We start from the raw sequence: 13,852 nt of genomic DNA on the forward strand, positions 1-13,852 counted from the left end.
TGATTCAGAGATTCAGGACCGCTTTGGGGACAGACAGGGACCAAACACCGGCAACATAACCTAGACATGGTGGTCCTAGCGGTGAGAACAGTCAGTAGCTGTGTTTGTAAAGTAGCATGGAAGTGAGGTGGGCAGCATGAGCAAACTGAAGAATGAGAAATCCTTCTAAAGGACAATGCTTTGGTTGTGGCTCGACGTGGTAAGGGAAAAAAAGAATAAGCGAGGAATTTGGTCAGAGTCGGGTGAAATGAGGGTGAGTTGTCTCTGCATAACCAATTTCTGTTTCTCATCCCACCTCACTCCTCTCTGCCACACCCCACGTTAACCATAATCATGTGATGTGAAGGGCAACGTCGGTTGGTTTCATAGAGCTGTATGTCAGAAGACTGACAAGGACTGTATTACATGACAATGAACTTCAGGGAGATTTGGCTGTATTCTGGTAAGGTCTGACTCATAGAAACAGTTGCAGAGATGAATTTCCTTTAGCTGGAAGGTTGAAGATCTTCACGAAGTAAGGTTCACGCACAAAACTCGAGTGGAGGAATACTTCAATAGTATCTCTTCTTAAAAGATCAAATGTGAGCATTTTCTCACACACCGAGTGATGTACAAATGGGAGCAACTTCACTGGAAGGCATTTGGCAATATGTATCAAAGTTCTTTAACGTATCGATCCCATAATTTTATGCTTAAAAATTTTTTCTAAGACAGTATTCAAAAATAAGGCCAAATATTTTTTATGTTAGCAAAAAACATGGAAACCACCCAGATGCCCAACCGTAGGGGATTGCCTGAATAAATTGTGATATAATCTGTCTGGGTAATGACTATATATTTTTATTAATATATAATGTTTTTAAAATCACATTGTAGATGAATATTTTTTAAATGAGGAAACATTTATTAGGAAATAATCAAAAACATCATGTATGGAACGATTCCAACTTTGATAATAAACCCAGTGTGTGGATAGAAAAACTAGAAGAATATACGCCAAAATTTTTGTAGTGGAATTATGGACATGTAAAAACAATTTCTAAAATACACTTATCTGTAGTACACATAAATGGAAAAAAGAAATAATACATTTTTTTCAAATAGCAACATGGAAGACAAAGTTTCTAACAGGCTATTTAAGAGTTAAAGAATTTAGTTACTTAGAATTTAGAACAAAACTGTGTTCATTTATATGTTCAGTCCTCAAATAATTGATTTTGACTGTTATTTTGCAAAGAGTTCGAAGTGGTTGATTAGTTGAAATGGAGGAAGATATACCTCAACATCAACCTTTTGATATAATTTCCTTTCACCACTTTGGTCAAGAGGAGGGGCACTAATTTTTTTAGTGTGAGTACCATTCAGAGAAAATTCATTTCTGCCTTCTGTCTTATAGCCCTGACGCACACAAGGGATCCAGGATTGGAAAGGCCAGCTTCTTCCACCGCATTTCTGGATCAGTGTTCTCCACCTGCATCACTGCCTGGCATAGACACAGGTAACATTTGCTTTTGCTTTCTCATAGCTTTGTTATCTGAGTATCCTACTAGTCCCACTTATAAAGAAAAAATTCTCAGGAAAAAAGATGCTAGGAATATGGCATTTTATTACAAGTGGCTTGGCATGAATATGGGATTGCTAGAAAAGAATTTTCTAATGATCACATCAGAACTGCATGAACTCTAAAGGATATGAAAACTACTGCAGCATTCACGGGAAGCTATTTTCTTTTTCTCAATATGCTGCGTGTTTTGCTTTATGTTGAGTTACTTACATACTATCCATCTTAAAGGACTGAATAAGTGAAAACACTCCTGTTCCTTAGGAAATTAGGGAAAATGTGAAGAAGTTAGAAAATTTTAGAAGTTAATTAAAAAATTGAAAAAGGATATAGTTACATGTGCAATTTGTTTTCCACGTTTTCTGCTCCTTAGATATCATCTCTTCACACTGATTAATATAAGAACCAAGGTAAGTTTTAGACGTTTACTATTTAATAATTTCTTGTTATATTGATATTATTATAGATCAAATCCTTTATGGATATTAACTAATGACTGCCTATTGACAAATTTTATTTTCACAGAGGCTTCTGTGGCAACATCATACACTAGAAAATTATTTCTAAAATTCAAATATACATGGAATCATTTGGGATTAAAAATACAGGAGTCTTGGCTCCAACTAAGAGATTTTTTTAATCGTTATTTTTTAATTAATTTATTTTTGTTTTGAGAGAGAGAGCACGTGCAAGTGGGGGAGTGGGGCAGAGAGAGAGACAGAGAGAGAGAGAGAGAGAGAGAATCTTAAGTAGGCTCGATGCTCAAAACAGAGCCCGACATGGGGCTACCTGGGATTATGACCTGAGCCAAAATCAAGAATTGAATGCTCAACCAACTGAGCCACCCAGGCACCCCTAAGAGATGTTTATTCCACACACCTTGCATGGGGCACTGGAATCAGATTGTTGAGCAATCTGTGATGTTAACCCTTAATAATTCTTTTGCAGATGGTTTATGGGATGTATTTTGGGAAACACTCTAGTAGAGTCATGTCATAACTGAAAAGAATGCAAGAACTTTGTAATATTTATATATAGATATGAATGTGTATATTAAGGCTTTTTAAGGCAAGATACTTATATTTTTTCAGTACTTCAGAAACAGAATTTTTGTTTTTTGAATTGATAATTTTAAAATGGTCTCAGTAATTTACAATGGTGCCTCAAATTTGCCCAACATTTGTATATGTACATTGAACATTTGGAGTTAAATTGGCTGGGTGAATATGACTCAGCCTATTCAGTGTATTGGTAGATGAAAAAAAAACCACCTTTCTGTATTTCTAATCATAATGGCAATAATCACTAGAAGTATAAATGAGTTTAACAGAAATATTGAAAGGTTTTCGCTTTCCTATATATATCAGGCTCAGTCCACATGCTTTGTGCACTTGAAGGAGTTAAACACACCTCCCCTTACACATACAGATACACACACACACCTCTAGGTATGTTTCTTGTATATTTCTATAGACTGACACTGTAATTTTTCTTTGGAAAGAAATCATCCTGTTGTGAGGTTTTAATGCAAAACACGTTTCCCTTCTTCCTGTAGAGATGAGCGATCAGAAAGTGATTTATTCCACCCTGAGATTTCTTCAGTCTCCTTCAGAGTCACAAAATAGAATAAGGCCAGGTAGGACTCAAAGGCCTGGGAAAACTGATGACAAAGGTACGTGTCTTAAGCATCTCTTTCAAACTTTGACGTTTGAAAAAAAGTTCCTGTCTGTCCTTCAGGTTCTCAAATGGTGATAGGAAACGATAATGGCGTAGGTAGCAGAGCAAGTCTTTTTTTTTTTTTCTTTTTAAGTTTGTGAGAATGGAGAAATTGATGAATTCTTTTAGATTCATAAAGCCAATAAAATGTTTTTATTCAAATTTCTGATCAAGAGGAATTTTTGAGGCCATTAAAAGTGAAGGACAGATTACAGTCTCAAGAAAACACTGCATTTCCTAGAGAAATAAAGGTCTTAAAGACTGCTTGAAAAATGACAATATTTGTTAGAAACAATGTTTTTATTCAGATAGAAGGTGTTTTAGGTGTCTTAAATATTTACCAAACCTTAACGGCAATGAAGAAACAGAATATTGTCACGAGCTCTAAAGTGAGAATGACTTTTACTGTTTTAATTTAGTGACAGAGATACAGTTTTCAGATCAAGGACCTCAAAAATAGGAGGCTAAATATAATATTGTCTAGGGAAAAATAGAATTGATGAAAAAGAAAGGAAATTTGATTTCTAGAAATTAAAAAAAAATTTTTTAATGTTTATTTATTTTTGAGAGAGACAGACAGCATGCGAGCAGAAGAGGGGTAGAGAGAGGGAGACACAGAATCCGAAGCAGGCTCCAGGCCCTGAGCTGTCAGCACAGAGCCCGATGTGGGGCTGGAACTCACAAACTGTGAGATCATGACCTGAGCTGAAGTTGGACGCTCAACCAACTGAGCCACCCAGGCGCCCCTATTTCTAGAAACTCGTTTAAGGATAGATCCCAATCACATTTCCAGCTTCAGAATATCCACTGTTGGCTACCAATTCCTCAAGAATATTGACTGCTTTTTTTGTTCCTCTTCATGATTAGTTGTGATCACAGGAAAGAGTATACAATGTCCGTGTGGATTCTTATAAATGTGTATTATGTCTATTGCCTTCTGTGCTTCTTTTTGAAAACTTGGTTAGATTTTTTTAAATTGAAGGATAGTTGACATGCAATGCACCTTAGTTTCAAGTGCACAGCATAGTCATTGGACAGCTCTCTATTTAGTAAGGGAAGTACTTTTAAAATCCTATTGGACTGTTCTTATGTGTAATATTTCTACAGTGGGTGTATATCATCAGAAGTCTGAGACCTTATTTTTATTTTTCATAAAAGGGGAGAGGGGCAGAGAGAGAAAGAGAGAGAATCTCAAGCAGGCTCCTTGCTGAGCCTGACACAGGGCTGGATTCCATGACACTGGGATCATGACCTGAGCCAAAATCAAGAATCAGATGCTCAACCGACTGAGCCACCCAAGCGCCCCAGAAATCTGAGACTTTAAAACTGTAATTATTAGGTTACGAATTTAAATCAATTGGTATGATATATTTTTGTAAAAATTTTAGGGAAGATTGTCTCTTTGTTTCAAATGGTATCCCAGGCTAAGGTTAGTAGGGGCCATGCTCTGCCCCTGATAATTATCTTTCTTTTTATTTAAAGAGTTTTCAGTGCCCTGGCATCTCATTGCGGTGATTCTTGGGATCCTCTGTTTACTACTATTGGTGACAGTTGCAGTGTTGGGGACAAAGAGTGAGTAATTGAAATATATCCTTCAAGCCTGAGTAATAGCAGGGACTGCTAATTGTGCAAATATTAATTGTGCTCCGTTAATTGTTCCCCGACTCCCATCAGGGAATGTCCCAGGTGGCTCCTTCTGGGTGATTTTTTCCATAGACATGTCACAGTGCTATTTTCATGTTACTTACCTATTCCAGTGACTCTGTGGTTCAGTGAGTTGTCTTACTGTGTATAATACATGATAACATTCCTCCAGTTACAGGACTTAGTCATATTCTGACTTCTGAGTTTAGATCACTGTGATTCTTAAACATTCTTCAAGAAATAGCTGTTCAGAAGAAATTATGACTTTCTTGTGATTTTTTTTAAGTATTTAATGAAGATATAGTTTAGTGGAAAGAGTGATTCTGTACATGGACATTAGATGATCTTGAATACAACTTTTTAAATGTTTTTTTAGTTTATTTATTTATTTTGAGACAGACAGAGACAGCGTGAGTGGGGGAGGGGCAGGGAGAGAGGGAGAGAGTGAATCCCAAGCAGGCTCCGAGCTGCCAATGCAGAGCCCCACATGGGTCTTGAACCCAGGAAACTGAAAGATCATGACCTGAGGCCAAAACAAAGAGTCAGATGCTTAACTAGTTGAGCCACCCAGGTGCCCCTTAAATTCAACTGTTATCTTTTATTTGAATTTCTTGACATTTTTTGAGAAAATTACTAATATGTTACACTCAGATAAATGTACATATTTAAATCTTTCTCTCTTTTCTTCTGTGTATATTCTATCTCCTCTAATAACAATGATGCTATTTCCTTATGTGTCTCAGCACAGTTTTTCATGCTCAGATGTGTTGTTAAAAGTTGATTGACTGATTTTTACTTTGGTACCTATTTATAAATGATGCACTAACTTTTAAAAAGAAACAAAACCGAATTATAAGGTGTTACCATCATAATTTTATTTATTTATTCTACACTCAGGTTACTAACAGTGTGAAATTTGGTGGTTCCATTTCTATGGTTAGTTTATTGAGGTGTTACTTTCTAAATGTCAAATTACTCATTTAAAGTAATGAAATGGGTTGGTTATCAAAGTGAGACTTTCCTTTGTCTTACATTTTAACAGTTAAGCCGTATGAGTACTTTTATATTATACCTATGCTGTTAATTTTAGTTTTTCAGTATATTCAAGAAAACCATCAGCAGAGGGAAAAGATAAGAAATTTGAGCCAAGAGTACCAAATTGTGCAAAATGACAGCTACTTCAAGGAGCAACTTTTGACAAATAAGATTTTGGAATATAACAGTCGTGAAAATGAAAGTCTTCAGCAGAAAATGAAGCAGGATTTTATAGAAAGGACATGCCTGAGAAAAAATATAGGTATGAAGGGAAGGGAAGATTGCATGATTTTCTTTTATTTCTTCCCCTCCCAGAAGGTTTGAGGCTAAATAGACAGGTTTACGATCTATGCTAGTGATCTAGGTTTACCAGGCAACTTTTTATTTCTACTTCTGAGATGTAATATGAGTGTTCGGGTTTGCCTGTATCAAATATGAGACAGACCCCAGGAGCCATTTGGATTAGTAGGGCTCTATATTTCCCCCAAACTCAATGACAAGCCCTGCATTTCTACTCCCAGAAGGTGAAATCGTGTGTCAGCTTCCCTGAAAACTTGGATCATTTTGGACCTGTGGGCAAATTAGGCACTCCGCTTTGTTGCTGACATGAGATATGGAGGCTATAAGTAAAAATGTACTTCGGCTAAAATGGGCACAATGCCTTTCATTTGGATGCTCTTGGAAAGATGATTGTGTGCGTGTGTTCCCATTCTGCCTTGAGTTGAGATATTTGGCCTGTATGCTCTCTGCAGTGCTCCTGCAAGTTTTGCCTAAGTGTTGATGTTTGTGCAACTCGGTCTGATAATACCATTAAAAACATCCAAGAGATAAGAATATTAAATCTCACATAATAAATTCTGTTATCATGTATAATGGTGGAATGAACTGACCTGGTTAATTAACAACTATTAAATATTTGTTTAGGATTTGGAGTTTACAAAGATTTTGCATATTTAATATCATTTCAATATGGTAGGTTGTAGGAATTTATCTTCTCTGTTATTAAAGAATCAATGCTATTTCAAAAATTTGATACATTATAAAATGTATGAGGAAAAGAAAAAAATCCCGAAGAATGTTTCTTTTATTTAGAAGACATTCCAGAATCTTTTTATTTTTAAAAAAATTTTTTATTATTATTATTTTCTAATGTTTATTTATTTTTGAGACAGAGGGAGACAGAGCGCGAGTGGGGGAGGGGCAGAGACAGAGGGAGACACAGAATCCGAAACAGGCTCTGGGCTCCGAGCTGTCAGCACAGAGCCAGATGCGGGGCTCGAACCCACGAACTGTGAGATCATGACCTGAGCCGAAGTTGGACGCTTAACCGACTGAGCCACCCAGGCGCCCCCAGAATCTTTTTAAAAACTTACTTTTATTGTTTTAAAAACAGCTTTCTTGAGGTATTATTAACATGCAAAAGTTGCACATATTTACTGTATATCATTTGACAAGTTTGGACATATGCATATATCTGTAAAATCATCCATAATCAGGGTAATAGACATATCCATTACCTCCAAAAGTTTTCTCATGTCTCTCTTTTTGGGAGTGGGTAAGAACACACAAGATTCACCCTTTTAACAAGTTTTTCAGTGCACACTTCAGTATTGTTAACCAAAGGCATTTTGTTGTACCACAGATCTTTAGAACTTAATCATCTTGCACAACTGAAACTGTATACCCATTGAACAAAAAACTCCTTACTTCCCCCTCCTGTAGCCATTGGCAACCACCTTCCAGTTTCTGTTTCTCTGAATTTGACTATTTTTTGTATCTCATATAAGTGGAATCATGGAGTATTTATACTTCTGTGATTGGCTTATTTCATTGAGCATAATATCCTCAAGGTTAATCCATGCTGTTGCCTATGCAGGATTTCCTTTTTCTAAAGGCTGAAGAGTATTCTATTGATTGTATATATCACATTTTCTTTATCCATTCATCCATTGAGGGACACTCGTTGTTTTCATATCTTGGCTGTCGTGAATTGTGCTGCAAGGAACATGAGAGCTATCTCTTTGCATTCCAGAATCTTGATGAACGTAATATTGTCATTATTGATGATACTAAGATTTTACTTAGTTATGGAGGGCTGATAAATATATGGCTCTGCTTAATGGAATAGCAGGTAATGTTTCACCTTATATGTTGCAGGCAAACTCTATGAAAGCCACTGGTCCTGTTGTGGAATAAAGTGTTACTATTTTATTCCTGAATATAAAAACTGGAAGGGATGTAAACAGACATGCCAAAGCTATAATTCATTTCTTCTGAAGATAAATGATCAAGATGAACTGGTAACATGGACTGTTACATTTACTTTTATTTTCTTGCACCAGGTCTCTTACCCAGGGACCCAAGATAATGAGGATGTGGCAATCCAGACAGAGGGACCTTCAGTTATCCTCTGGGTTGTATCTGTTGAGTGAGCACAAGTTGTGTAGTTAAGAAGGTTAAGCGTTCTGGAAAACCCTGCCTACTGATGGGCATATATGATGCTGCCACTTACTAAGCATTCTTATATTATCTATTCATGATGACCATTAATATTTCCAAAATGGAAAACCCCCTTGAAGATTCACTTTGGGGTTTTGCATTCATTTCCTTTTCTAAGGCATCTGCAGGAGAACAGCTCACTGAAAAGCATGGCTCTCCTTCAATGGAGCTCTTAACCCTTTGGTATTTGCAGCCTGGAAGCAGTGGTTATTTATCCTTCTAAGGTGGCAACTAAGTACCTGGAGGCAATCTAATCCAGTAGGTACTATTAGGAATCCAGGAGCCAGACTGCCTGGTATCAGGCAAAATCCAGTTCTGCCACTTTCTAGCTAAGTGAGCTTGGGTGAATTACTTAGCGTCTGGGTCTCAGTTTTTCCAGCTGCAAAATGGAGATAATAATGAGTAACGTAAAAGTGATAACAGTTTTACAAATTAGCCTAATGGTGATTTTCATTGCATCTGTACATAACATTCATTTGATCAATATTCTAATATATTGTATCGATGTATATTTTTTAAAATGAATTGTAAAAAGAGAAAATAAAGTGACAATATCAAAATTATCTTTTAAATTTATTACCAATAAAAACTATCCACATACACAGAATGTTTTTTACTGAGAAATGTTTTCAAAGATCAGTCTGAAATGTCTACTTATCACTTAGGAAAACAACACAACATTTATATGCAAATCTAATAGATGTTTTAAATCACAACATAAAAAAAATTTATGATATGAAGTCATAAAATTATTTTTGTTTGTTGCAGTAAAACCCACTTAAATTTAAACCTATATTTTAAAATACACTCACACATTTGATCAGACATTATATGTCACTTTGATATATTACATTTTTTGACATAGCAAATATTTCCAAATACTGCCCCTTTTCCCTTCACCCTTTCTAACTACTACACTATAGCAAGCCTTTCTCAGCTCTGATGCACAACTTCTTATATATACTTCTTATTTTAATAAATTTGTTTTGAAAATTCCTTTCTTCATCTAAGAATATGTAATGATCACTGTCAGTATCCTTAAATATTTTTCTGGAGCATGATTTTGAGTAGTTTCATAGTGTCATAAATTATTTAACAAGTCTATTATTAGATACTTAAATTTACATTTTTTTCGTGTTTTAAATAATCCATGAGACTGGCAGCCATTTTTGTTTTTTATTCTATTAAAAAAAATTTTTTAAAGGAGTGCTCCATTTTTTTTTTTTTTTTTAAGTTTACTTATTTATTTGAGAGACACAGACACAGCGTGAGTGGGGAAGGAGCAGAGAGGGACAGAGAGAATCCCAAGCAGGCTCGGAGACTGATGCGGGGCTTGAACTCATGAAACCACAAGATCATGACTTGAGCTGAAACCGACAGTCAGATGCTTAACTGACTGAGCCACCCAGGCACCCCAGGAGTTCTCCATTTAATTTTAATTTTAATTTTAATTTTATTTGATTTTGTTTGAGAGAGAGAGAGAGAGCACGAGCAGGGGAGGAGCAGAGAGAGAGGGAGAGAGAATCTTAAGCAGGCTCCATGCCCAGCATGGAGCCCAACTTGGGACTCAATCTTATGACAGTGAGATCATGACCTGAACTGAAAACAAGAGTTGGATGCTTAAACGACTGAACCACCCAGGAACCCCTTGGCAGCCATTTTTAATACTAAGTAAATAATCTATGATAGAAAATTACTTCAGAAGATAAAAGCACAGGGATGGGCAGGAAGAGAGGGTTTTCTAGGAAGTAGAGATGAAGTATGGTATGGAACATAGCAGAGTACCAGCCACAGAAATAGCTGGGACCTTTATCTGGTTTTTTCATTTATCTAACCGATGGGAGCTAGTCACATGATATGTTTTGTTTCCTTTACAGACCTTCATTCAAACCCAAACTTATAGGAATTACTACTGGATTGGATTATCATATAAAGGAGGAGAAAGAAAATGGAAATGGATTGACAGTGACCCACTTTTGGGGATGTAAGTCTCTGGAATGAATGCATTCCAACTCCAACATTGGTGTTGGAATCAGGATGTATCTGTATCTAAAAAGAATCTTGTCTTGTTTCCCACAGTTTTCCCACAGGGGTCATTGGTAAGAACAAGTAGAGTGATTAAGAAAATGTTTTAGGAAGTATAATTAAAAAGGAAGGGAAATGTCATGTAGATTATTAACAAAATTATGATCCTAGGCACATGCTCAGACGTATGTGTTATGAGGCACACAAAATAAACCAAAATTATAAAGTACATCATTCTGACTGAATTATAGTGATCCCTCCCACAATGACAGATGGGTATTTTGAGGATACCCCAAATTCATCTGACACACCGTTGTAGATGGTCCCTGAGTTATAATGGTTTGACTTATAATTTTTCTTTTTTTTTTATTTTGTTTTTTTTATAACGTTTATTTATTTTTGAGACAGAGAGAGACAGAGCATGAACGGGGGAGGGGCAGAGGGAGAGGGAGACACAGAATCGGAAGCAGGCTCCAGGCTCTGAGCCATCAGCCAGAGCCCCACACAGGGCTCGAACTCACGGACCGTGAGATCGTGACCTGAGCTGAAGTCGGACGCTTAACTGACTGAGCCACCCAGGGGCCCCAAACTTATAATTTTTCTACTTTACAATAATGTGGAAGCAATATGCAGTAGAATTTGTACTTTGAATATTTCATATGATCTTTTTCTGGGCTGGTGATGTGCAGTATGATCTCTTGTGATGCTGGGAGCTGCGGCTCTCAGTCAGCCACGTGATCCCAGTCAGCCACGTGATCACAAGATCACCAACCCGGACACTTACAACCATCCTGTACCTATCCAACCATTCTGGTTTTCACTTTCACTATCGGATTCAACAAATCACTGGAGATACTCAACACTTGAGTATAAAATAGGCTTTGTGTTAGATGGTTTTGCCTAACTAAAGGCTAACATCAGTGTTCTGATCATATTTAAGGCATGCTAGGCTAACCTAGTAGGTTAGGTGTATTAAACGCATTTTTGACTTAGGATATTTTCGATACGTGTGAAATATTATCACATCATTTGATCTGTATATTGTTAGTTATATTATTTATAGACATAAATATACATGAGTATACACACAAACATGCATACATATACCTTCACTATGGTTTTATTTTGAATTTGTTTCTTTATGCAAGTAAGTGAGTAACTAAGTGATCTCTATACCCAATATAGGGCTCAACCTCATGGCCCTGGTCGCATGCTTTTCCAACTGAGTTAGCTAGGCACCCTTAAAGTTTTATTTTGAAGTGCAGTGTTTTGTAAACGCTTGGGTTTATATTTAGTTATAATCTTCTTTTAAATTGCTCAATGACTTTTAAAAAATCTTAACTGTTACACTTTTGATTTCTAGGGATTCTGTTTTAAGTTTTCAAATCTTGCTAGTTACTCATATTTTCAAACTGTCTTTTGAAAGATATCAAACATACTAGTTTATATTTGGTATCCGATAATTCTAATATTTGAAGTCTGTGGGTCTACTCTATTGTTTCTGCTTGCTTTTGTTCATGGTGTCATTTCCTTTGTAGTGTTTAGTGATTTTTGTTTTTCTTTTTGAGCTGCTGTGGAAATTATTTGGGGACTGAGATGAAGGTTGCTTTTTCAAGGAATAATTAGCTGTTTTTGGATACCTTGGGGTATGGTGTATCTGGGCCACTTTTAATTCTAAATTTAGGTCCTACAAGTAGTGTGATTTTGGGCTGCAAACTTACAAGAGATGTCATGAAGGAGATTACTTCGATATAGTCATAGTGAGTACACTTCTAAGCAAAGACCTCAGAAGCATAGAACAGAAAGGCTCATGGGCCAAATTAAGATGCCTAAATTGTACAGTTAATCAAATCAATTTAAAACAAATAGCACTATGCAAGGGGAAAGAAATGGGATAGCTTTTCACAGTGCGCTGGAATGGGATCAATTGTCAAACTCAGGATAGGGTGCCAGTGGGTAAAAGGATCACTCGAATCCTGGTTTAAGTAATCTTCATATGGCCTGATTCTTCTCCATACCGCTTTCCTGATAATGGTGTGGTTTCTAGGACATCACTTGAGTTTTGACTAAGAGGGCCCACCAAACAGAAGCCTCTATGGCCAGCATACACATTTTCTCTCTTGGGGAGAGGCAGGAACACATAAGCCCGGCCACAACTGCAGCTTTTCAGTGAACCTGCTGAGCAGGTATGGATTTTATTTGAGTTTTTTAGGCAGAGGGCCAGTATGCGTGTCACCAGTGGGAGGTGAGTTTAAGACCTCATGGATGTTAAGTATCTCTGTTCATAGTGTATATTTTGAGTGAGACATTTAGTGCTGCTTTGTTCTTTCTTCCTTTCCTATGCTCTATACTGTATATATACCTGACATGTCTCCAAGGTTACTGATTTACTTATCCATATATATTTAATACATCTTATGCTTTCTGCCCATGCCTCACAAGATAGTTTCATTTATCTCCCTTCCTTCCTTCCTTCCTTCCTTCCTTCCTCCCTCCCTCCCTTCTTTCTTTCTTTCTTTCTTTCTTTCTTTCTTTCTTTCTTTCTTTTCTTTCTGTAAGAGATTTGGATATTCAAATACATAGCAAATACAAATTATATGAGGGATGGAAAGCAGGCTTACTGTATCGTGACTCCATAGCAATATTGCAAGGTAATTTTGCCTTCTAACAAAAATTCCCAGTGTAAAATAAAATGAGAGATTATTATGGGATCAAAAGTTGATATTCTGTTTAATAGGCTAAGACCAAAAGAAAATCTTTTACTGATGAAGTTATAATATTTCCATTTTCTAGATATTTAGGCAATGGACTTAAAAAATTATAATTTATGTTACTGTCAGCTTCAGAATTAAACAGCTGAGCGTGTATGCTTTCTTTTCTACAGGCACTATGCATTCATGAATATTTCTGGAAGAGGACAATGTGCATTTTTATCTTCAACAAGAATAACAAATGCTGAGTGCTCTCAGAAGTACAATTGTATCTGTGAGAAGACAATTGGTGATATTTTCTTTCCCTGCTTCAATAATTATAAGAAAAGATGAGATAGAATTTTGTAATTTTTTTTGTTTGTTGCTGTGATAATTTGTGATTATTTACAAACTAATGTTTTTGATAGCAGGACTTAGTTTACTGTGGAAACGGAGATGAGTTAGAGAAGGAAGAAAATGTTCTTTTTGGACTATGATTTAAGAAATTAGATACCTGATCTTTTCTTGAGGAAGAGGGCAAGATTTTGTCTTTGGAGAGCAATTTCCCCTCTCTTTAATGGCCCTGAGAAATTCTCTCTTTCTATTTCCCTGAAGCAATTAGACATCTCTGATAGTCTAGTCTTTTCCTTATTAATAGGCTGGGTCTTTCCTTATTAATAGG

The 13,852-nt window shown here is 36.3% G+C and overlaps 1 protein-coding gene across 2 annotated transcripts; it reads left to right on the top strand.

Moving 5' to 3' along the window:
- Positions 1-861: 861 nt before the first annotated feature.
- Positions 862-13,539, top strand: LOC109268594 (killer cell lectin-like receptor 2). Of its 2 annotated transcripts, XM_019451961.2 has the most exons (8): positions 862-1,498; positions 1,935-1,971; positions 3,117-3,233; positions 4,760-4,849; positions 6,012-6,218; positions 8,114-8,256; positions 10,333-10,439; positions 13,365-13,539. In XM_019451961.2, exons 3-8 carry the CDS (start codon positions 3,119-3,121, stop codon positions 13,522-13,524), a joined length of 822 nt encoding a protein of 273 aa, XP_019307506.1. In that variant the 5' UTR covers positions 862-1,498; positions 1,935-1,971; positions 3,117-3,118; the 3' UTR covers positions 13,525-13,539. The 2 variants fall into 2 exon arrangements, with proteins under 2 accessions (XP_019307506.1, XP_019307505.1); XM_019451960.2 differs by lacking the exon at positions 1,935-1,971.
- The last annotated feature ends 313 nt before the right edge of the window (positions 13,540-13,852 follow it).

The sequence above is a fragment of the Panthera pardus genome, unplaced genomic scaffold (assembly GCF_024362965.1).
Source record: "Panthera pardus isolate Hobbes unplaced genomic scaffold, ASM2436296v1 HiC_scaffold_6, whole genome shotgun sequence".
Lineage (NCBI taxonomy): Eukaryota > Metazoa > Chordata > Mammalia > Carnivora > Felidae > Panthera > Panthera pardus.

Coding starts and splice junctions, on each gene's coding strand:
- LOC109268594 (XM_019451961.2), top strand. CDS start 3,119: ATGAGCGATCAGAAAGTGATTTATTCCACCCTGAGATTTCTTCAGTCT. Junction 4,850..6,011: donor TGCAGTGTTGGGGACAAAGA/GTGAGTAATTGA, acceptor TGTTAATTTTAG/TTTTTCAGTATATTCAAGAA. Junction 10,440..13,364: donor AGTGACCCACTTTTGGGGAT/GTAAGTCTCTGG, acceptor TCTTTTCTACAG/GCACTATGCATTCATGAATA.